The 23,098-nt window shown below is 39.1% G+C and overlaps 1 protein-coding gene across 2 annotated transcripts in view; it reads left to right on the top strand.

Annotated features, from left to right (window-relative positions):
• CPNE4 (copine 4) overlaps positions 1-22,293 on the top strand; it is a 239,526-nt gene extending 217,233 nt beyond the window's left edge. For both annotated transcript variants that reach the window (XM_033070258.2, XM_033070249.2), the window contains 4 exons: positions 7,804-7,855; positions 12,763-12,896; positions 14,931-15,167; positions 21,694-22,293. In XM_033070258.2, the coding sequence (XP_032926149.1) occupies positions 7,804-7,855; positions 12,763-12,896; positions 14,931-15,167; positions 21,694-21,825 (555 nt within the window). In that variant the 3' untranslated portion in view covers positions 21,826-22,293. The remainder of the gene's footprint in view (positions 1-7,803; positions 7,856-12,762; positions 12,897-14,930; positions 15,168-21,693) is intronic.
• The last annotated feature ends 805 nt before the right edge of the window (positions 22,294-23,098 follow it).

Raw genomic sequence — 23,098 nt, 5'->3', positions numbered from 1 at the left:
CAGGTGAAGGCCAGAACAACATCTTTAATCTCACAGAAAGTGCCAAAGACAAAATGACATTACATCAGCTCACAAACAAAATAAAACTTTGAAGAAGACAAGAACCACATTGCAGGAGACGAACTCTTCTGTGCAGCAGATGGGGAGAAATAATCAGCTTGCTGTCTGTCACGGGCACATCTAACTGAAACTGCATGAGGAGTTAACAGTCAAACGTGCTATTGTTCAGTCCCTCCCTGTGATACTCTACACAGTCCATAAAACTATCTGGCTTCTTAAAATAAACTGTATCAATACTTTTGAGTCCCTGCTTGGCTTTGACTGCACTTCTGAATTGAAAGATACATCCTTTAAGATTGAACAGTTAGCTTCATCATGATGCATTTTAAGTCCCTGAAAACTCCTTAGTAATTTAGTCTATCCTGGTATAAAGTTAATTCAAAGCCAACCATGATGAGTGCTTGATATGGAACATAGCAAAGATGCACAGGAAATGAAGAAGAAACAGATAAAATTAAAAGTAACAGAGACTGTAGAAACAAAGTGCACCCAAGTTTCTTCCTTAACCTCTTATTTCCTGCTGCAAAAATATGATAACACTCCAGACACCACAGCAACAGTGCAGATCTCATGCTATTCAAATGATCGTTTCATGTTTTCAGTCACAGGTATTACAAGTCATACATACCATACATTTGTTTTACTAAAGGAGAGCAGTGTCATTACTGCAGCAATTTACATTTTCAAATTTACGTTGAATCATTATGAGAACTTCTAAGTTCTGACCCCATCATGTGGATAAATCATATATAACCTGATAATGATATGTTGGTCTCTTCTCTCCAGCATCTGGTCTTTTATTTCCTTCCGTAGATAACAAATTGCTAGGGTTATGCAAGAAATTTCTTCCACTGCCAAGGGTTCCTAAGTAACCATGGAGCCCCCATACAACCTAAACAACATAGCTTCCTTCCTCAGCTATGTCTATCTCTGCAGGTTCTTCGTAAATCTCTTGATGTTATACCCCTTTAAATCTTGTTTTTATTTATGTTTTCTACAGAATTTCCATTTCAAGAGCCCACTGCTGTGCTGATTTTATTTTCCCTCATTTCAGCTCCAAATGACACACTTCAGCTGTTAGTAGAAAATCAGCAGTTTCTTAGTGGCATAAGGAATCTGTGGGAGTGAAGGAAGCAAGACATGCCCTATATATCATTCCTCATCAGTCTAGAGATCTTTCATCTAATATTCAACAATATGATCTTCTTCCACCAAGACATGACAAACACATCACCCTGCTCCTTGACCTAAGTAAACCTGTGAGAGAAATATTTCCCTTGTGAGTTTCTATCCTACAGAACTTCCAGAATGTTTTTTTTGATTTTTCTGTGCAATGAAAGAAATCTGAGAAGTCTGATATAAAGTGAAGAGGTGGTAGATAATATGGACTCAGACACAGATGTGAAAGGTCACAGTGAAGAGGAGGAAAGAAAGCAAACCACACACACTGACTTCTTAGCAGTCAGGACTCAAAGGAGCTGAAAAACCACACAGCAGCACAAAACTTACTGTTAAAATGAAAAGCAAGTTCAAACTGTGTCAGCTCCATGACACGTGGATTGTCATTAATGAAGGCTTGTTTCCTAAAGGAGAATTGTAGGCTGACACCTGAATAGGTACTAAACAACTTGCAGTTTGTTTTAAGAGAGTCCTGATTGCTTCTGTATTTTTAGTGAAAATTTAATTCCCTGCTTTTGGCATGAATGTGTGCTGGAGACAAACTCACTGCAGCTACGGAGACAGTGGAGCATCTTTACAACCCTAACCGGCACTGGTTTTTTGGACAGGTGAGGTGTAAGCTTTCTTTTTGTCTCTGGTAGTTGTTTTATCAGGACCTGAGAGTGCTAATATCAATCAGCCATCTCTCAGGACCTTACATTAGCCTGCAGAGAAAGACCGGAGGCCTTACTTGACGCGTTCCACAAGAATCTTTATTTCATGTAAAGGGCGGTCAAGCAGCATCTCTCGGAGACAAAGGGGAGGTACAAGGGGGATTCAAACTACAGCCAATAAAAAGTTTATACAAAGAACAGCATCCAATCTAAGTCAAAAGTTCTAAAGGTGAACTGACCAATTACACAAACTAATTTCTAACCAATTATCTTCCAAGGTGTTAGAGAGTGACCAAATTCTTAAGGAATTTGGCTCAGCCTTGGTATCTAGGAGACCTTATCTATCATAGTAAGTTCCAGAGGCCAGGGGAAGATGGCATTGAAGGCATTGTATCATCCACAGTGAGGTACTTGAGAAGTGCTGTGGTCTTTATGATTCCTGCACTTTTCAGGAGATTGATGGCTAAAATATATGCAAACCTGACAAAAAAGGGATCTGTAACAGACCAAGGGACAAAACAGAATTAGTCTCCTTATCCATGCAGGTTGGTTTTAGACATGGAAACTTGGGCAGCATGCGCAAAAATGAAGTATAAAGGAAATTAAATGGCCCAGCTTTGCCAAGCAGAAATGTGTACAATGTATCTTAGAGAGAAACACAAGTTGTCCCGCTCCCAAACTATTTGATTAATGAGCATTCTGAAAATAATAGCTTTTGACCAAGAGTACTTGAAATTAATTTGTGTCTTAAGCTTTTGCAAAATATGCAGATATTTCATATTTAGTTTTCTGATTGGCAGAACACTTAACAGTGTTCAATTTATTCACAGGTAAGTGTCCAATATAGTGTGTTTTGGCATTTACACTTGTATGCATCTATTGTTCATGGATTTTTGACAACCTCTATTTAAATTATTAAGAAAGTATTCCTCAACATCTAAATCTGTCAGTTTGTTTGTCAAATAGTCCTTGTACCATCACCATAGAGGAAAGCTGGAGCTATTTGGGACATGGCAGTTAATTTAAATGAATTCAACAATCTAGAGTGTGGATGATACAATTTTTTCAAAGCCATTTTCCCCTGGCCCTTGGAATTTGCTATAATAGATAAGGTATCCTAGATACTAAGGCTGAGCCAGATTCCTTAAGAATTTGGTCACTCTCCTAACACTTTGAAAGATAATTGGTTAGAAATTAGGATGTGTAATTAGTCAGTCTCTGTTCTTTGTATAAACTTCTATTGGTTGTAGTTGGATCCTTCCTGAACCTATAAATATAGGTGTCTGCCCTTTGTTCTGAGAGAATCCTGCCTGACCCCCTTTCGCATGAAGTAAACTTGTGTGGAAATCGTCAAGCGTAGCCTCCAGTCTTTCTCGGCTGATGAAAAATGTTGGTTTTCTGAGAGGTAGCTACATGTTAGCACTCTCCAGTCCTGGCAAATACCATCAGGGACCGAAAGAGAAAAACCACACTAGAGAGGGGGAAAAAAGGATTACTAATTTTCAGAATTCAGGCATCCATATTCAGCATTTGAAAATAAATAAAAATCATAGCTTCTTATTTTTAAAAATGGAGATTCAATTAAAGGGGTTTAAAAAATATGTAGGTCAAACTAGAATAACAAGTTTCAATGAAACTTGAATAAAATGCCTTTGCATAGTTCAAAAGCTTTCCAGCAATTTGCTTTATCAATGTTTGGGGAGTTATTATTTTTTAGATTCCAAGGTAGGGTTTTTGTTTGTGATTTGAGGTTTCTATCTGAATTCATAAAATATTTTTTAAGAAATCTCAAAAATTCTCATCAACTAGAAAATTCTTCTTTTCCTTTCATCCTAAATTAGAAACATTTTTAGCAAGGGCCATGCTATGAGGATGAATTTCATTGCATCCCAATCTGAGGGAAATAAGTTACCTGCTATGTTAAATCAATGGGATTTTTCTATAAAAGCGGCCATAAGCATGCGGAAGTATCATTATGATTCTTCCAAGAGTCTCATGGGTGCCATCACATTGATGGAAAACTGCAGGTGTTTGTCACTGTATATGTACAGACAGTGGAGGTATTGTGCAGTGGTAAAAAACCAGCATTTCTACAACCTGTCTTAGCAAAAATATTCCATACTGTTTATTTAATGGTCATTTCCTGAGAAATGCTGTCACTGTAATCTATATCATAATGTATGGTAGAGCTAGTTAATTTGCTTGTTAAACCCTTGAAGGAATTACCCATGAAATAGTATGCTTCTGGTGTAGGAAGTTCCTGGACAGCAGTGGTTTAATAATCCCAATCCATGATGGTATCTGCCAAAGAATGGGTCTGGAGCCCTGCAGAGGGAAAAGATTAATTCAGAGTCAAGTGCAAGTGAATGTCTTTAGCTACAGGCTTTGAACACAGTTCTGTGCAGCAGCCCAAGTAACACCAGGCTGATCCTGTGTAATCACCTCAGCATGCCAGAATTTCTCTCTCCTTCCCTTTTATGGATTGATTTTATGGATCAGTGTTAAGAGAGGAGGGCTGAGCAGAGGGTCAGCTCCATGTTTGGAACTTAGTCCAGGATCCATGACACACTCTGAGTTTTGTGACTGTGACATTCCTTAATGTGAGGCTGACTTCCCCCACAGACTGTGGTCTGCAATTCTTGGCAAAGTTCTCTATGCCAGGTATTGACGTAAAGCAGTCATTATGCATTTGTGTGACTTGACACATTCCAGGGTTTCCTGACTGTTAGATGGAACCCCAATACAAACCACCGTAGTATATTATATAAACATGCCTGCTTCTGAACAGCCAGTGTCTTCTTGTTTTCTCAGAGAATTTCTCATTCTTCAGCAACTTAGGTGATCAAACTTTTGCCTCCTTTTTGTTATCAGTTTATCAGTTCTGGGAGTGTCATTCAAGGGCTGTGTCATTCAATGCTAGAAAGATGCCATTGAGTATATCAGCTTTTGGTTCTCTGTCATCAGCATGGTTTGCCCTTCAGTCACAAAGCTCTTACATGCTTAATTAGGAAAAAAAAAAAAGAAAAAAGGAGGGAAACTCATCACCTTGCACTGTTTAGCAAACAAAAGCATTGAATGTTTGATCCAAACCACTTTTTGCCATGGATGAGCTCTACATGGATTCCTATCAGGTAGCAGCCCAAGTTTAGTAATGCCTTCAGTACATGGCGTAAGTCTGAAGTCTCTGCTGGTTTGGATGCTCTTGAGTGCTGGCCACCACAGGCAAGACAGCAAAGGGGCAAGTTGAAGCACAGTTGGCTTTGCTTAACAGTGTGGGGGATGAGTTCTGAGTATTTGGAGAAGCTCTGCTTAAAAAATATCTACTGTTGGCTTGCCTTGGGTGATGATTTCCTGTTGGAATGAGCACCAATGAGCTGCTTAAAGAACTTCTCTCCTTCACATTATACTTAAATCTTGTTTAAATTGTAATATATTGCTCAGCGAGCATAGGAAACAAGCCAATGCTTCTGCACATTCATTGTGTTTCCTGTGCTGCCTTCAGGGTACCTTTTAACTCTGCTGTTTGTGAATCAGGATGACAATGCATGAGGACCATTTGCTTTCGGAGGTTAGCAGCCGATGCTCAGACAGTATTATTTTTTTGGATCATTGTGCATACTGACTATACTTGGGCTTTCCTTATTGGTCTGAACTGTTGTCTACATTTTTCTTAAATAATAGCCTGGGTGCCATGGCTCTGAACCAGATAAATTGTTTGCATTATGTGATTCTGGAAGAGGTATGGCAACAGAAGCATCCAACCATGCTTGCATGTGTGATTAAAATACTGTATTCATAGCTTTTGAAAACATTTGTATTTTCCTTTAGGTATAATTTCAAGTGCATTTGGAATAAAGAAATAAAATCACTGAAGAGGTACAGTGTTAGAAGAATCAGTCTGCAATATATAAACATGCATTGCCATCCTTCTTGCTTTCATAATGCAGTTAATGCAAAATACAGAAAGCCTAAAGGAAAGAGAAAGACTAGTGAACAACAACAAAAAATATCAATGAATGAAAACTCCCATAACAGTTCTTGACAGATGCAATTACCTTTGGCCTGCAGCTGGTCATGAGACTGGCAGATACCAGCTGGGCAGAGTGCACTGAGAGACATCCAGAGCAGCCAGGCAGAAGGGCTCTGGAGCACCTCTGAAATGTATCTGGCAGCCCTGATCTTCTGTGCTGCTCAGTGAGAAACATAAATAATGACTTTCTGCATTATCTTCCATGGCCAGTTAGGATAGACTGAATGGACCATGTAAAACCCTCTCTAAGACTGATGGCTGGTGTAGGTGTCCTCAGTGCCTGGGTGGACTGAGGCAACTGCAGACTTCTTAGTGAAGTTTTGCTTCAGTCCTTTCCCATTATGGTAGAAGTACTGCTTTATTTAACCTCTTAATAATGGCAGACATCACTGTGATAAGCAAGACCAGCATATGATGGGGAAATTCAATTTTTCTATGAAGAACTCTATTTGGCAGTAATTAGACAACTTACACCACTTCACTTTCACAGAAGCTTCTCTGCAGTCACATATTTGATCTACTGGTCTCTTAGTCATAGACCAATTTCCATACTCTGCTGTCAAGACATCTAAACTAGCAAATGAAACAGCAACATCCAACAAATAAATCTCTTCCTGCAAATAATCCTGCTTCCATTGTACAGGAGGTTGCTTTCCATATCACTAGGACTATTGGCACTTTTGAAGATCCCATAGAGATCTATAAAGCTTTAAATGTGTATAATTGCAGTTATATAAATGCCTTCTTAAATCTGGGATTATCACCTAAATTCAATTTAAAACTATGCAAATTACCTGCTAGATAAATATATACACATATATATATACACACATTATGCATTGCAAGACAAAATCTGAGCTTTTTCATTCAAGAAAAATTAAGACAAACACAATTAAGAGGCTGGGCTTCAGAGCCAAAGAGATTAAAAGGAATCAAGACTTTTCAGAGATCAAAGAAAAAAGTAAAAAGGAATCTGAAAAAGAAAAATGCAGGCAAGAATAAACCTAAAAGAGGAATTCTGGAACTGGAGACTTACAGTGCCTAGCATTATTTAAGCATACTAAAGTCTTGTAATATTTTCCCAAGGCACCAAAGACAAAATACCTTGTTTTGTTAGAAAATCAACAACTTTGTTGTATTCTCAGTGATTTTTTTTTTTTTTTTTAAGAAACAGCTTTGTATGATTTAATGATAGACAGATTGAGAGAGGGAGATATTGGACTATTCACTGCATGTGAGGAAAACCAAGAGTCTTCAGGATTTTTTTTTTTTTACTTATTACCCCCCAGACTAATCTAATTTTTTTACCAACTTAAAATTCTTACACTACTGCTCCACAGTGAATCCTTGATTTCTCTGGAGAATTACTTTCCCAATACACCTTGGCTTTAGATGAGGAGCTGTTCACACAGTGAGGTCAGGATGCAGAAGTGAGCTGAGTTTCTGCTGTCACTGCTCTATCACAACCTGCTTTCCCTCTCCTGCAGTCTGAGATGCTGAGCTAGGGAGAACTGGCATTTGTATCGCCTCAGCAATAGATTCCTCTTCTGTGCCCAGCACTGATAGCCCAATCCTGACACCATGTTTATATGATTTTTTATGCATTTGGGTGGGTTTTCTTTATGCCTTCTTTGGTTTTGTTTTTTGGGCTGGTTGGCTTTTTGTTTTGTTTTGTTGTTGTTGTTATTGACAAGCTTGATTCCAGTTTTGCTACTTTGGTTCTGCAGGGAGCTCCAGCTGGGACTGTATTTCACACTTAATGGCTGAAAGCTTGAAAGGTCTCAGGTTTATCACAGAAACAACGTCAAGAGTGTTTAACCACAAGTCTTCTTGGAATAATCTTTCTGACAACAGTCTTCTTTTCTTTCCATTTATCTGTAGGTCTCTCATGACTTTGCAATCAATTTCAATGAAGACAACCCAGAATGTGCAGGTAATGCTCCCAGTAGGACAGACTGCCATAGTTTTGCTGTGTCCAAAATGTGCATTTTTTAAAATTGTATCACCTGAGTGTTATTCAAAGTTGTTTTATTAAAGAAGGCTAGGATTTGTGGACCTGACAGGCTTCAAACCATTGAGCTTAACTTTGGAAAGTGCCATACATTAATTTACTGAAAAGTAGGTGGACATTCAGCACTTGGACTTCCTGAAATCACTATTTCTGAGAATTAGACTAATTGAAAATCTTCAGCTACCTCAACATCAAAGGTTGTGCTGCAGAAGATGGGCAGGATATGAAAAAGCAGTCTGTTAACCTCTGTGATCAAAAATTCCCTCAGTTTAGAACCAGTTCTTTGACCAGACTTATAGCCTGCTGCAAGTAAAGGGCAGAGAAGCAGCGGATGACTATTGTGGTAGAAAGAAACCTACCTACAGTAATTTCATGATTATAAGCTGCACCATTTTGACTAAAATTTTGATCCCACCCCAAAAATGCAGCTTACACTCAGGAGCAGCTAATATATGAAAAAATTTCTGAAATTTCCAAATCCGGAAGTGCAGCTGAGGTGCCGAGCCGAGCACCTGCCAGTAAAACACGGGATTGCACGATTGTTACAAATTGGTTACTCTGTTGCACGGCAGGTGGAGGTTGGCTCCGTGTCAGCAGCGCAGGGGGAGAGGCGGGGGGCTCCCTCCTCCTGGCCTCACGGCCCAGGGGAGAGGCGGGGGCTCCGTGCCTGCCTCCCACTGGCACTGCAGGAGTGGGCGGAGGGGCTCCGTCCCTGTCTGCTACCGCAGGGCAGTGCTGGGCCAGGGCGAGCGAGCTCGGCGGTGGCAGCAGCGGCAGCTGGCCCCGAGCGGCCCCGCCGAGCAGCAGCGCCGAGCTGGGCCACCTGGCCCTGTCGGCAGCCCTGAGCAGGCTGACCCCACCTGGCCCCGAGCAGAGCCAGTAAACTCCGCGATCCCGCGATTCTGTTACTAATTGGCAACTTTGTGAAAGTTGTGCAAGCATCCTTGCTGCGAATGAAAGTGCGGCTTATAATCAGGTGCGGCTTATATATGGACAAAGACCTAAACATTGCTGACACCTGGACGTGCGGCTTGTAATCGTGAAATTACTGTACTTTCCTGAGAGCAAATGCAGCAGGAGACTGCAGTGTAAGATAATGGTATGTTCTACTAACCATCATTAATCCTTGGTAATCAGAGGCCAGATTTATGAAGTAGACGCTGCTTTATGTGAGATCTGCAGTGACTGATGCTGTCTTTCTAAAATCTCCTGCCACAATTCACACATTTTGTAAAGGGTAGTAACAGGAAAATAACCTCTAAACAACGTAAGTTAAGATTCTTGCTTGGGTGATCATTGCTGTCTAAAATCCACAGGTTCTTATTCTCCCTTATCCTTCTGCTTCCATCCACATACTGAACTGGATATTTCAAAATGCTCTTCCTGTTCAAATTTTCTAGCTGCTCCTTTTAGCCCTTCTCAAGCTTATTAGTGGCTTTCTTTCAGGCATGGGCAGCAAATATGTTCAGGATGAGAACTAAGATGCAAAGAAATGAAGTGAGGAAAAGAGGAGAGGACAAGCAATTCAAGGGAAAGAAACATTAAAAGAATTCAGAGTTCACGCATCTTAAATGCAAGACCTGGTTTTGGTTCAGTGGGCATTCCTGCTTGTTGTTGAACTGTTGGATTGCCCCAGTCTTTGCAGGTCATATGCTTGAAATGCAATTGGGCATAAGTCCTACAGCTGCTTGATGTGCTCGCACAGCTTTTTACATTGCTTTTAAGGACTCCAAAGAAGTTACATGTACGCATCTAGTAGTGCCTGCAAGCTTGTAAGCCAGCTTGACATTGAGACTTCAGTGTGGGGATGGGGTGGGGAAGCAAAAGAGACCTCAGAATTCTGTCTGGACCATGATATTTTATAATGTGTCATTAAAACACTTAACAGTGGTCAGCATTAGGTGATAACATATTTATATCAAGTAGTGTTCAAACAAGCTTTGTTTCTCAATCTAACTGCATGATATCTGTAACCCTCTGCAAACTACAGAGAAAAGCTCTAGCAGTCCATGCAAAGAACACTGACTTTTATCCTCCCCCTCTTGCTTTGCTGCTTTTTTTGAGTTCAAGGCTAATTCTTTTACCACACTGGCATTGTTATAGAATGATTTTTATTGGTTGAAAAGGCTGCCACATCGAGGTGGTGCCAGCAGCAGAGTTTGGACAGACAAACCCTCTGTAAGCAAGGGATTTACTCTCCAAACCACACTCTGTATGCAACACTAAATTTAACAATGGAAATGAAAGGGGGCAAAAAAAACCAGGAAGGAGCTGCTCTATGCGGCTTGCCTTATGTCACTTAATATTTTAAACTTTATTTGTATCTTTGCATAAGACTCAGTTATCTGGTAAGTTAGCCCATCACCTGCAAGGAGTTCTAGGCCTAAGTAAACATAAAATAATCATTGCAGCATGAAAGAATGCCAGGAAAGAAATTTCGCAACATTTGCACCTGTTTTTGAAAGATATTAAAAGCACTTGTTTGTCTTAAATGACACCTTTTAAAATAATATCCACCTGGGTGAAAGCAAGAAGTGGAGAAAAAACAGAAAATGTGTTGTTTAATCATCTGCTGGAGCTCGCTTATCTGCCTGTCATGGGTGCTTCTTGGTTCTGTGATGTTTTCTAGATGCTCTCACTGAATTAGGTGTCACAGGGAACAGTAACATCAGCAAGTCATATGGAGAACGGATTCAGGAGTGAGAAGGAGACAAAGTACTTAGTGATTACTCTATTTTACCTTGTAATATCTAGCATACTTGCCAAAAAATAAAGTAAAATTGCTTAAGAGTACCTTGTTTTAAACAAAGAAACAGTGACTGGATGCAATATAAATAGTATGTGTCTATTGTGCCTTTGAGGAATGAAATCCTTTTCTCTGTGGAAGTAGAGCTTTTACTGGCACAAGGTAGTGTGAAGCATCACTCTTCATACAGGGAGTGTATATTGAGATGAAGAGCACTGGAATTCGTAAAATATGGATATCCTCACCTGTTACCATTTCCACTCTTGAAAATTTTAGCATTTATAGTCTTATATTTAGTATATTCAAAGTATATTACTTTTATAGTCTTGTAATTAATACTTAGTTTATAATCTGAGGAAGAAAGTAGGCAAAAACCTCTAGTCTGAATGAATGTTTCGACACATCTGTCTTAAACACATATATGTATGTGTTCACTGTATTTCATTAGAGATGCTGAAAGTGGATTCCAAATAAAAATGCAAAGAGTTGAATTGTGAAAAAAAATGCACATTGATTCTGCCTAAGATAAAGGAGTACAAGCTAATCCACTCACATATCCTGTTGAGTTGGGATTGGAGGGAGAGTAAATATTTCTAAAATATATTAATCCGAGAAAGCAAATAAGAAATTATGTGTCTAGAACATGTCTCTTTCTAAGATTAGAGCAACTTTCTGACATGAACAACACTAAGTCTCTGTGGAATGCAGGGAGTAAGGTTTATCTTACATTATTTTACTGCATAAGAAGAAAAGTACAGTGTATCTTATCATCTCAGGGAAGATTTATGAGGCCTTCATGCAAAATCATTAAGTATATGTCAGGAAATCCTTAGCAAGTTTAAAATTGGGAGTTAACAAAGGTCATTTTTGCAATATGTAATTTAGTTACTGGAATTACCTAGGGAAATTTTGTAACACTACATTTCAGCCAATCACAGCTATAACTGGAGCAAGTTCTTTTGTCTGTTGGCACTGCAATGGAAAAATATATCTGTAGGTTCTCTAAAGAGAGAAAACTGTGTTCTCCACCACTTTTTCATCATTATAAAACAATTACAACTCCCTGTCATTTTTCAGTAATGTCTGTACCCATCTATCCTGTAAATATGGTTGAGCAAAAAATCTCATGAGTGAGTGAGTCTCCATGCAAACTGAAACTGGCTTAGGATCTTACTGAAGTCATTTCATTCTGAAGCATCCTTTGTAAAGCTTTTCAGTCTATCGCTTTCTTTCCAGCATTAGACCTCTAATCCTTTAGGTCTGGTAAGCTGGGAGTTCTGAATGGGGAGGCTAATGTGCATCACTTCAAGAAATCCTTCTTCTCAGTGATTGAAAATACCAATTTCCATTCTGTGATCTGTCAAGTGTGTCAGCAGAAGTCTTTGCTCCCTGGTCAGACTGTATATCCTGAAATGAAAAAGCCAAAAATAGCTAGTTCTCCATCAAAAATTCTCGGCTAAAGCTCATTTTTCTGTAGGCTGCAAAGCATCCTGCTGTTTCTTCCAAGATTTCACAGCTCTTGGTCATAGTCAAATTCAACCTGTGAGTGATTATGCAAATTAACCCTGAAAAATTATGTAATTTCTTAGCACAGGAGAATCAGATATTTGAAAAGATGTTTTAAATTCCTTAACAGCTTTAGGGCATAAGTACAAAGAACAAATTTATTGGCAACTACCGTAATAAACAAAAATATTTATCTGAAGAGGAGAAAGAAGTGTACTGTTTCTTAATGTGTGTCTAGCCATTCAGCATGGATCTTAGCTGTTGATCAGGAACCTATCACATCTTAAACCAAGAAGAATGGAAGCTATGGCATTGCAAGCTCATACCTGAAAAATAGGCATTAAAAGCTGCTTGGAAGGAGAAACATGGGATAATGAATCTAATGAATCTAATGACTCTAGATTCAAGGCATCTAGACAGATCCTGGAAATTATCTGAAGTTGCTAGTCTTTGCTAATCATGTAGTATTTTTAGTTTTGTTCATTAAGAACCCACCTTTCATTTACGTTTTAAACAAGCCTGATATTGGCAATATGCTCCACATTTTTGTTTTGTTTTGTTTTGTTTTTCATGCCAGGAATACAAGGTGTTGTGGAAGCTTATCAGAGCTGCCTTCCTAAGCTGCAGCTGTATGGACCAACAAACATTGCTCCCATCATCCAGAAAGTGGCAAAATCTGCATCAGAGGAGACCAACACCAAGGAGGCTTCGGTAAGGGGAAAAAGCTGTGTTGACCTTTTTTCTTGTCTTATTTTGGATCTCTTGTAGGCCATCAAAACAAGGCCTTTTAATGCAGACTGTGCCTTCACAGTTTTTATTAACTGCTTTCTCAGAAGGCAGCTTAAACCTCTGTCAGCTTGAAGAGTGTATTCAGTATTTATAGCTTTTGTTGTCACAGCTTTAAACTCTTTTCCCATTGATCTATTTCCTTCTTTTAGGTCTGTTTCGTTGTAGCACACCTAGTTCTTCACTGTGGAAATAAAAATGGCACTACTAAGTTTACAAAAATTGAGCATTGAAGCCCTCAAAGTCTTGGTTGTACCAAGAGATGAGTTCAAATGATTCCCTACTCAGACTACCCAATTTCATGTCTTCTGCAGAGGTTGCACTAAAATCTTTCTGTTCATCTAGGGGATTTTTCCAACCATTCATTTGAAAATAGTAATGATACAGTTTTCAAGTTGTTATTACTGATGAAGTAATTTGTGCCTTTTAGAAACTGGAAGACAAGTCTGTTAGCCTGCACCTGATAAAAATCCCAGGACATATTTAATTTCTATAAGTAAGGCAAAAGACTTACATACATATCATGTTATAAGATGCGTTAGGTTTATTTTGATCCTCCCTTGAAGACAGAATGGGAGAAAGGGAGAACAAGAGAGTTGGAGGGAATATGTGAGCGAGTAGATCTTATCATTTACAAGAGCAGTGCTGTGGGAGTAAAGGATGTAAGAGAGACATTGTGTACTGCACAAAAAGTGCCTAAATACTGAACAGAATAGAGCTGTGCATTGGCAAGTGCTTCATCACCTGGCCTAGAACTTTCCTTAGCTTTCTTCATATTCTGGACCTTTTTAAAGTCCTAGTAGGGCAGCAGTTACCAAACATTTCTATTCATGAGTCTGGGCTTGTGACTGATATTTACAAGAGCATGTAACAACAGAACAAGGGGTAATGGCTTCAAACTGAAAGACAACAACTTCAGATATTAGAAATAAACTTTTTACTGTGAGAGAGGCTGCCCGGAGAAGCTGAGGTTACACCTTTGCTGGAAGTGTTCAAGGACAGGTTGGATGGAGCTCTGAGCAACCTGGTCTAGTGGAAGGTGTCCCTGCCTCGTCATCTGTTCAGCCTAGATGATCTTTAAGGTCCCTTCCAATCCAAACCATTCTATGATTCTGTGATTCCGCTGTTGTTTCCAGAACCTTGATAGTATTTAGGATCTCAGTCCTAAAATGGGGAATTGCTGTGTTTGAATTTCCATATCCACCTAATCCTGAGGTGGCTCATTCTCTTCCCAGTGCTGTTTCTGATCTAATATGCCCTACTGAATAAGTTCCTACATTTTATACCTAAACTTCCTCCTTTCTCTCTGAAAAACTATATTGTTCAAGAATGGTCAAGATGAAGTTTTCTCCTTGCATGTTTTGTTTTATTCATGGCAGGACAAGATGATTGGAACATTTTGAGTTTATACTGCTGTATATACATAATTATTATTGATGTTTAGGGTGTTGGTGCTGCTCATGCAGAGTGACCAAATCCTATGATTTGTTCATTTTTCCAATTAATGTACATTTGTTAAATCACTCCAGCTGCCTAAAAATTCATAAGGGATCCAAGTAAGGGCCACTCTTCACCATTACCAAGTGAAGAAATGCCATAGCTCACGATCCTGGTTCAGTGGGCTTTGAAGTTTTGGGAAGGAAATTACAAGCTCATCAAATTGCTTGTCTCCTCTGGAGAGAGAGAAAACCTCTCTTCAGGGCTCTGTATGAAGAGTATGAAGATGGATATATTCCTGCCTTGCCCTCCTCAGAGACCCCATTACTCTGCAGAGGAGAAATTAGTAGCTGAGGAGCTTGGAATGGAAAATTCTATACAGTCAATATAAAGGCTCTTTTCTCTTCAAAAAGGTCCATGAGTGAGTTACCAGAAACACTTTTATATTGAACTTAAAAGGTTAAGCAGTTTTGGAATATGAACCAATGATACAATTTTTCACTTCTTGCCCAACAACTTTAGCAATATTTCATCCTGCTGATCCTGACGGATGGCGTCATCACAGACATGGCTGACACCAGAGAGGCCATCGTGCACGCCTCTCACCTCCCCATGTCAGTCATCATCGTCGGCGTGGGCAACGCCGACTTCAGTGACATGCAGATGCTGGATGGTGATGATGGCATCCTGAGGTCTCCCAAGGGCGAGCCCGTGCTTCGAGACATTGTCCAGTTTGTGCCATTTAGGAACTTCAAACATGTAAGCTGATTTTTCCATCCTTGCCACAGAAGGGTGAATGGGTATAGTGAATGGTTCATGAGCCTGGGCTTAACCTTGCATATGCATGAAGTGTTGAGTAAGTCACTATTGTGTCAGAAATAGTGGGGGGGGGAAAAAAGGAATCAGAATGCAATGTGCTCCATTAGCGAGTTGGTGAGGGTGGGAAAGGAAGAGATGAGGCAGAATCCATGTGCTTTTTGTGGTGCCAGTCCTTGCTTCCACTTTCTCCCTGATTTAATTTGGTTACTTTCCCTGCTTAATTTTTCATGCTGTCTGTTTCCCATTCTCTTTTGCATCTGTTCTATTAGGACAAATTTATTCTGCTTTCTGTTCCTTCATTTCCACAGGCAGATGACATGGCTTTGAATTTGTCCTTACAGTGTTCCCCAGGAGGCTATTTCTTTATTGAAGTTTGGTGTCTGAGTTCTCAAATGCAGGATTATCCACCCACAGCATCCTGGTTGCCTTCAAACCTTTTCCCAAATTCTGTACAAGAACACAGGCAAGAATGTGACATTACTGAGAGTTTCCCTCTGCTCTCAGCCAGCTGTTCCTTACTGAGGCCAGTGTGGTGTAGAAGACACTCTGTAGGAAAGAAAGGAACAGAACCAGCATTAAATTGCCAAATCTAAAATTTTGGTCATCAACTTTTCTTCTCAGTCACCTGCCCTACATTGTACCATCTGTTCCAGGGACTTTTCAGCAGCAGGGTAGACACAGTGTTCACCAGCAGAAGAGGCTTTCCCACACACAGAGGAGTTTTTCAGAGCCTTTTTCTCCATATGGAGGCATGCATTATGTTCCTGTGCAATGCTGATCCCATTCCTTTCCTTCCCTTTTCCCATCTTTCTCTCCTTTCTTTCCTCTCACTTCTGTTACATTTACTTCGTTCTCCAGGCTGTTTTTTTGCTCTGTCTAGGGTGGATATCCTCAGTATTTGATTTGAGAATTTCTTTGCCTCACTGGAACTGACTCATTCTCCTCATGAGATTGCTCTTTTCAGTCTGCTCCCATACACTACAGATCCTTAGAATTGGATATGTCACAGCCAAGTTCTCAACTCTGGGCTGGTTTTGATCTCCATATGGGTTCGCATTGTTTACATTTCTTTTTTACTCTAGCTTCTTGTTTCAGTTTTTTGGGGATTTTTGTCACCACAAGAGCTTTTTTTTCTGTTTACTGCTTCCAAAACACTTTCATTTTTCTCTTTGCAAGGCTTGTTTCTTTTTTCTCAGGTCAAAATGCAATTTTTCAATATTTGCCTTAGATCTAGACACACTTCCTAATTTCACAAACTCTACTGAGGAGCAAGAGAAACTGACTTGATCCTCTTTTCCTTCTAGCTTTATGTAAGCCACTGATGCACACAGGAGGGAAAATTCACCTTCTGATATTAGTTTGGTGACACCATGCCAAATAGCTGCAGATTGACTACTGAGTTGTAGACATGCACATTTCTGTGCTGACAGGGGCACACAGCCATCTACCTGCTGAAAAAAAAGTATGAGCACAACCAGTTCATAGCTTGTGATTCCTTCTGCATACAATCACAAGTGCGTAGTGCCGCACTGTAGTCATTGGAAAAGTGTCCAGAGCTGAGTTATTTATGGGCTGGTGGGAGAGCTACTTTTAATTAGCTGAAAACATGTTTCTGCAAGGAACTGGCAAAACCAGCTACATTTGTTATTTTTAGTTTCATTTTGTGTTTCAAAATAAAGCTAAAATCATCCTGGATTTAATAGATTAATGCTGACAGTTGCAGTTCTGGGCTCTAAATATATTGTGCCCCTGGTGTTAACTTGTGACTGAATCTGTGGCATTGTTATTGCCAGCACTGGTCAAATGACAAGCATATATTCTTTTTAGCTGATTTAGATTAACTTCCCCAGTACTGGAAGAGGAAAGCAATCTTTATGTATTCTTCTTGTTAAATAGTGATATTTTTCTCTCTCTTTCAGTAGCAAAGATAACATAGAGCAAATACAAATCTATCTCTATACTTATCAGAAAACTTAATAAATCTTATGCAACCTGATATTTAGTCTGTTTATTGTGATCTTTCAACTTTTCAACAAATGTCAGTGTAATGGATGAGTGCTTATAAAAATTGCCACTTCTGGTTGAATTTCTTTATTGTCATATCCCAAATAATCGCTCTCTCTCAACAAAGTGATGTTTAGGGCTTCCTTGCTTACTTAGCACAAACGAAAGACCATACATCAGCTAGTGAAATAATTTTTCATGGGAGAAATGAGTTTTGAGTCAAAATTATTTTTCCCCACAGAGGAAATGCAGATTTAACACATTTGGGAGATTTTTGTCAGATCAGTTCTGACCAAACACAAGAATTTACACACATCAGTATGCTACTTTTGACAGCTTTAAGCAAAATATATATTTAGGTAAAAATCCCATTCCTTTTGTCAATGTACCTAGTGTTAATTTATTAAGTAGAAAAAAAATGTTGAAGGATCTTTTTAGAAAGAAAAAAAAAAAAAGAAGAAAAATCTTTCGTTTAGAAAGACTAAAAATCCAATTGTGTAAAGTTTATATGTTTTTCTGATAAATCACGTATTTATTCCTAAATCCATATTACATCTATTAATGACAGAAGGAGAGTAGAAAATATTATGCGCGAGCATTTATTTTTTTCTGCTCAAAGTGTAAACCAAAATTCCCTTGGAGTCAAACCAAGCAATATTTATTTTCATTACTTCTATTCTCAGGTCAGCTTGTAACTCAAAATCTCATATCTATCCAAAGAGATCAAAAATAATCTGTGCAAAATCTTCCTCCTTTGAGAAAATGGAAAGGAAGCAGGGGGAGAGAAGGAAGTTGTAAAAATAACCTATAGAACAAATCCCTTTTATTTTATAATTTTGACTTCAGAAAAGGTTCCGAGCTTGCACAGCACTCATACAGGCATGTAACACATTTCAATTAGTTATTCACATACCTAAAATCTTATGCCCACATCAATGTCTTACTGCCTTAAGATTCAGTGTAGACAGCAGGTTCTATTATAGGGGTTTAATCTCCTACACCATACAGTGAAGCAGAAGCACTTCAGTAACATATCTAAACTTTTTCTCACTCTTAAAGGAACATCTTTCAAGCTATGAAAATAATAATAGCAACTGTAGTGACTCTTGGCAAATCCTGCAATTGTAGAGGGTTGATAAATTCAAGGTAACCATTAACACTTCAAAAAAGGTCCCATTGTATAGTGGGTGACATGCCATTCGCTAAAGGGGAACATTACAAACAAAACAGATTTTCCCTGAATCCAAGTGACTTTTTTCTCTCTGTAATCATCACCATCCTAGCAATGTGAGTGTCCTTCACCTGAAACTGTAGAACAGTGATGCTCTGTCACTGAAATGTAGTTGAAGAAAATCACCTGCCTCAATCCATTCACAGTCATATTTTAAGAAATGAAATTTTCTGCCTTTGGGATGCATGATATATTTACTGGGCACAAATCTGATGCCACGGGTAGATTGTATTCCATTCTGCATTGCATTTAATCACAAAGGTTAACAGCTGTGACTTCATAACATACGTCACCACAAAGGAGTGTGGAAAGCACAGCTCTCAACCACTGCAAGGAGCAATGTTTTGCACTATGCATTATAGTTAAAGGTTAAGCATTGTGAAGCTATAGAACTGAATTAACAGTCATTTGTAATACACACCAATTATGGAATCACAGGGGATTATTTTCCTGCTGCTGACTGATCTGATTGTTGTGTATCAGCTATCAGTTGAGAACTATTCATCTTGAGGTGCTTATTGCTAGGATGCTCTTCAAGCAGTGGAGAAAATGTTACCCTAAGACATTAATTTAATGGTCCATCTGTGTTAAAGACCCAGCAAAGGTAATCCTTACACAACACTGATTAACTGGGTCTGTGTTTTAGCTTAGGAGTTACTGAGTATAATTCTCATTTATAAAAAATGCTGTTTTGCACCATGTAATCCAGAAATGAGAGTGCTTTACCACCACAAAAAGTATGTAAGGTACTGGTGATCCAAATCACCATAGAGGAAACCAATCCCAAGCCTGATTTTGAGATGTTCTCTGTTAGAAAAAACCCCAGGACAAATAGACATCACTGGCATGATGAAACTCAGTAAAGCAAAAGTTGCCTGTGCTCAGACTGAAGCATGGAGTCAAGCCAGCTATGCCAGATCAACCCTGTGTGGGGCACACATTGACTGTGAGCCTTTGAGCACAGTAAATGTTTTCACTTAAACCTCAATGAATGGCTTTTCAGCTGAGGACTCAGAAGTGGCAGTGATTCAGCTATGCATCTGAGCCCTGACAGAGCCTGTTCTGAAGGGCTGACCCTTTGTTCAGGAAGAATGGATGTAGTGTCAGAACAGTGAAGTGGAGGTGGGAGGAAGATGCACAGCTGTGAGTGCTGTTGGCCCAAAGTTCAGAACATGTGAACTACACAGATCCAGAGAAGCTGATGCCAATGCTTCTGCCCAGCATTTTTAAAGACAAAGCAGAGTGAAGTTTCCTGATTGATACAGCTGGTGTATGCACCTCTGGCTCAGGGCTCTTCCCCCACTCCCTGTTTTTACCTCTGTGTAGGGTTGCATTTTTGGTAAAAGAGCACAGAGGCAAGCTAAGCTATGTGCAGCTTTGACACAGGGGAAAGAGGATTTTAAAAAACAGTAATTTTCAATAGCATTGTAGAAATCAGCTATTTGTGTGATTCCAAGGGGTATTTTCTGATTATTTTAGTTGGAACTAGATGAACTTTAAAGTCCCTTCCAACCCAAATCATTCCACAATTCTATAAAACAGGTTTAGGCAAGAATAAGGCAACTCTGGAAAACCATGCATTTCACTTTTCAGGATTAAAATGAATGGGTTCTGTTACTGTGTAACACCTTAGAACACTTGCTGCACTGTCACATAAAGTATGCTCTATGCTTTGCCAGTTTGTTCATGCAGAAATGTTCCAGGCTTTTTTGGCTGCACAAATATTTTTGTATAAATGTCACAGTAGGGAAATAGCAGTTAATTTCATTTGTTACTAATCCCATTTGTGAGTCAAAATACAAAAATACAGGAAAAAAAAATTTAAAAACCACTGTTTCTGGTTTTGGTAGCATTATCTTTCCATTTGATACTGAAATTTCTAATAGCCTGGGGTTTTCCTCACCCTTGGATTAGCTTGCCTACAAATAGTTTACTATTTACATTCTATGTAAACCAAATTTTAAGACTCTGTAAGGATAAGGATGCCACCCCACAAAACAGAGTAGGTCAAAAAAGTTGATACAACTGCTTTGTGACATGGTAGATTTGAAATTTGGCTGATAACACAACAGACAATGAGGAGGAAAGTGCTCTTTGATTTGGGAAAAAGTACTTGGTGTGCAGTAGAAGTGTGATACAGCCACCAGTTGAGCTTCCATGCATTGTTTGAGCTGCAGTCTGCACTCTGTGGAGATAAATATATCAATTTAAACCTCTCAAAATGAAATTTAGGTGTTTACATTTTTACTGCATCTTTGTGACGGGCTCAAAGGGAACATGGCCAAGCAGGCTGGTTCCAGAGGACTTGAAAACAGTTCTACGCAAACACTTAGAAACAAGCAAATCTAAACACGGGGCCAAAGGGTGCATGGGCAGAGTCCAGTTTTGTCACTGCTGAATTCAGGGGCTGAGGAATATCCATGCAGCACATGCAGGTAATGGTTGCCCACAAAACATCCACAGGCCCCTCTGCTTAAAATGAGATATCTGAAGCATGGTTGGTGTGTGATGCAGCAACTCTGTGTTGTTGATGGAGGGCAGGGTTTCTGACAGCACTGAAGGGGAGCCCTTCTTCCCTGCCTGGGGGGAAACCCAGTGGCCATCTCTATATCCATCTCTAACTTTTAGGGTCATCAGTTCTTAGTCTGGTTGAAACCTGCCATTTTTACATTGGCATTAAAGGAAGAGCTTTAAAGCCTCCACCAAGCCTAGGGTGGAAGGTTTATTTTAACCATGGCTTAATTCCAATCAGCGCAAAGTATTTTTTTAATTGAATTTAAAAATTCCCAGCCATTAAAACACCATGCCAGATTCTGAAGCGCAGAATGGTGATGAAGGCCTCCCTTTCACAGTGTTGACCATTCATGCTGAGCTTGGAGCTCTGCAGGGTTCCTTGCTGAACACTGATGAATGAAATCTTTGCAGCTTTTATTGTGATACGAGGCTCTCCCAGAGTGCAGGGAAGTTCAGTTACCCTGAAGTTAAAATAGTCCAAATGGACCTGAAGTCACACTGAGGACTTTTGGCGTTAGTGTACTTTTAGGCAGCTACAGCTCCATACCTAAACTGACTCATAAAATGAGTTTCCAGCAATAGTGTGATTCACTTTAAGTCTTTTTAGCCTTGCATTTCTGTACCATACTTGATCTCATGGCACCAATGCTTCTAAAACCCATAGCACTTCTAGCAGAGAGCCAGGTTAATGCTTGTGTTTTCTACCATTTCCTGCAGGCATCCCCATCTGCTCTAGCAAAAAGTGTTTTGGCTGAAGTTCCAAACCAAGTGGTGGACTATTACAATGGCAAAGGGATAAAACCAAAATGTATGTCAGAGTACGAGTCTTCCAGGACACTAGCTCCATGAACCTGCCTGCACTCTTTTACAAAATTAAAAAAGAAAAATGCTACTGTCTACAACTACTGTATTTAAAAAATGAAACAAAGAATAGCACGTTTTGGTGATTTTTAACTAAAATAACCCTTTTTTTTTTTTTGCATGTGCAGCCTAAAGGCTTAAATCTGTTAAGCAGTTGTATTGTTGAAAACTTTTTATGAGAAAAAAATCCAGAAAAAAAAAGTGAACTCTTTACATTACAGCATGTTGCCTTGAAATAAAAAGTTATCTGTATCTGGTTTTTATACAGGTTTGTTGAAATTTTGCTAAATTTCTTATATTTACACTGTAAAGCATTTTGAAATATTTATTGAGAGTCGATAGCCAAAATGTCTGGTTTGATCTGCTATGAACTGAGAGATTTTTCAAAATGGCAGATGCATGAACTGTATTTTGCATGTTTAAAATAAAAACAACACAGTTTTGCAGTTGTCTTTATTTCTCTCTCTGCCACAAGGCTGCCTGCTTTCAACTTCCATATTCCAAGGGAAGGGTAATAAACTGTTTCAAGAGATACCTGACCCGAAACATGGACATTTCTAATGTTAGTGCCTTATAACATGGACACCCAAACAAGCCCACTCAGTCTGTGGCCTGAGTGGTAATTTTTCAAAAGCCTGACAACTCCAGCCTGACAAAATGTTCAGACCATAGCTGTAAAGAGATCTGGCTTGGAAAGCATGATCCATCAGGACTGCATGTCTTAAAACATGCCTACTTAATCCAAATAGTCTGGCTGGTTTTCAAACAGGATGTATTTTGGCTATCCAAATTTATAATCTCTTCCATTTGGGAATTCTAATTTTGTTTCATTTGTGTTTTTAAATCTCACACGTAGTATCCAATTCTGTGTGGCACATTTTCCAAATGACATTTTGCACAGCCTGATTTTGGGACAAGGGGACAAGCAGTGATCTGTAACTTCTTTCTCACACAGATCACCTGTGTGTAATAGAAGAACTGGTTTTTTACCTAAAGAATATTGATACCACGTATGTTTAAAAAAAAAAAAAAGGACACACAAGAACAGAATAGTATAGATTTCACTTTCCATTGAAATATATTTATGTATGTAAGTGAAGAAATTAGATCAATGGGGTTTTTTTTGTGTTTGAAGGACGTGACTTGTTAAAAACTAAGGAGAAAATTTGACAAAAAAATAATCTATATGGGAATGTCCAAAAGTCACAACTTTGGATGGGTTGTACTCCCACTGAATTGAAAACATTTTTGTGCTAGTTCC

Source organism: Catharus ustulatus, chromosome 1 (assembly GCF_009819885.2).
Source record: "Catharus ustulatus isolate bCatUst1 chromosome 1, bCatUst1.pri.v2, whole genome shotgun sequence".
Lineage (NCBI taxonomy): Eukaryota > Metazoa > Chordata > Aves > Passeriformes > Turdidae > Catharus > Catharus ustulatus.
Note: the sequence above shows the minus strand (reverse complement) of the source record. Positions and strands in the feature narration are given on the sequence as shown.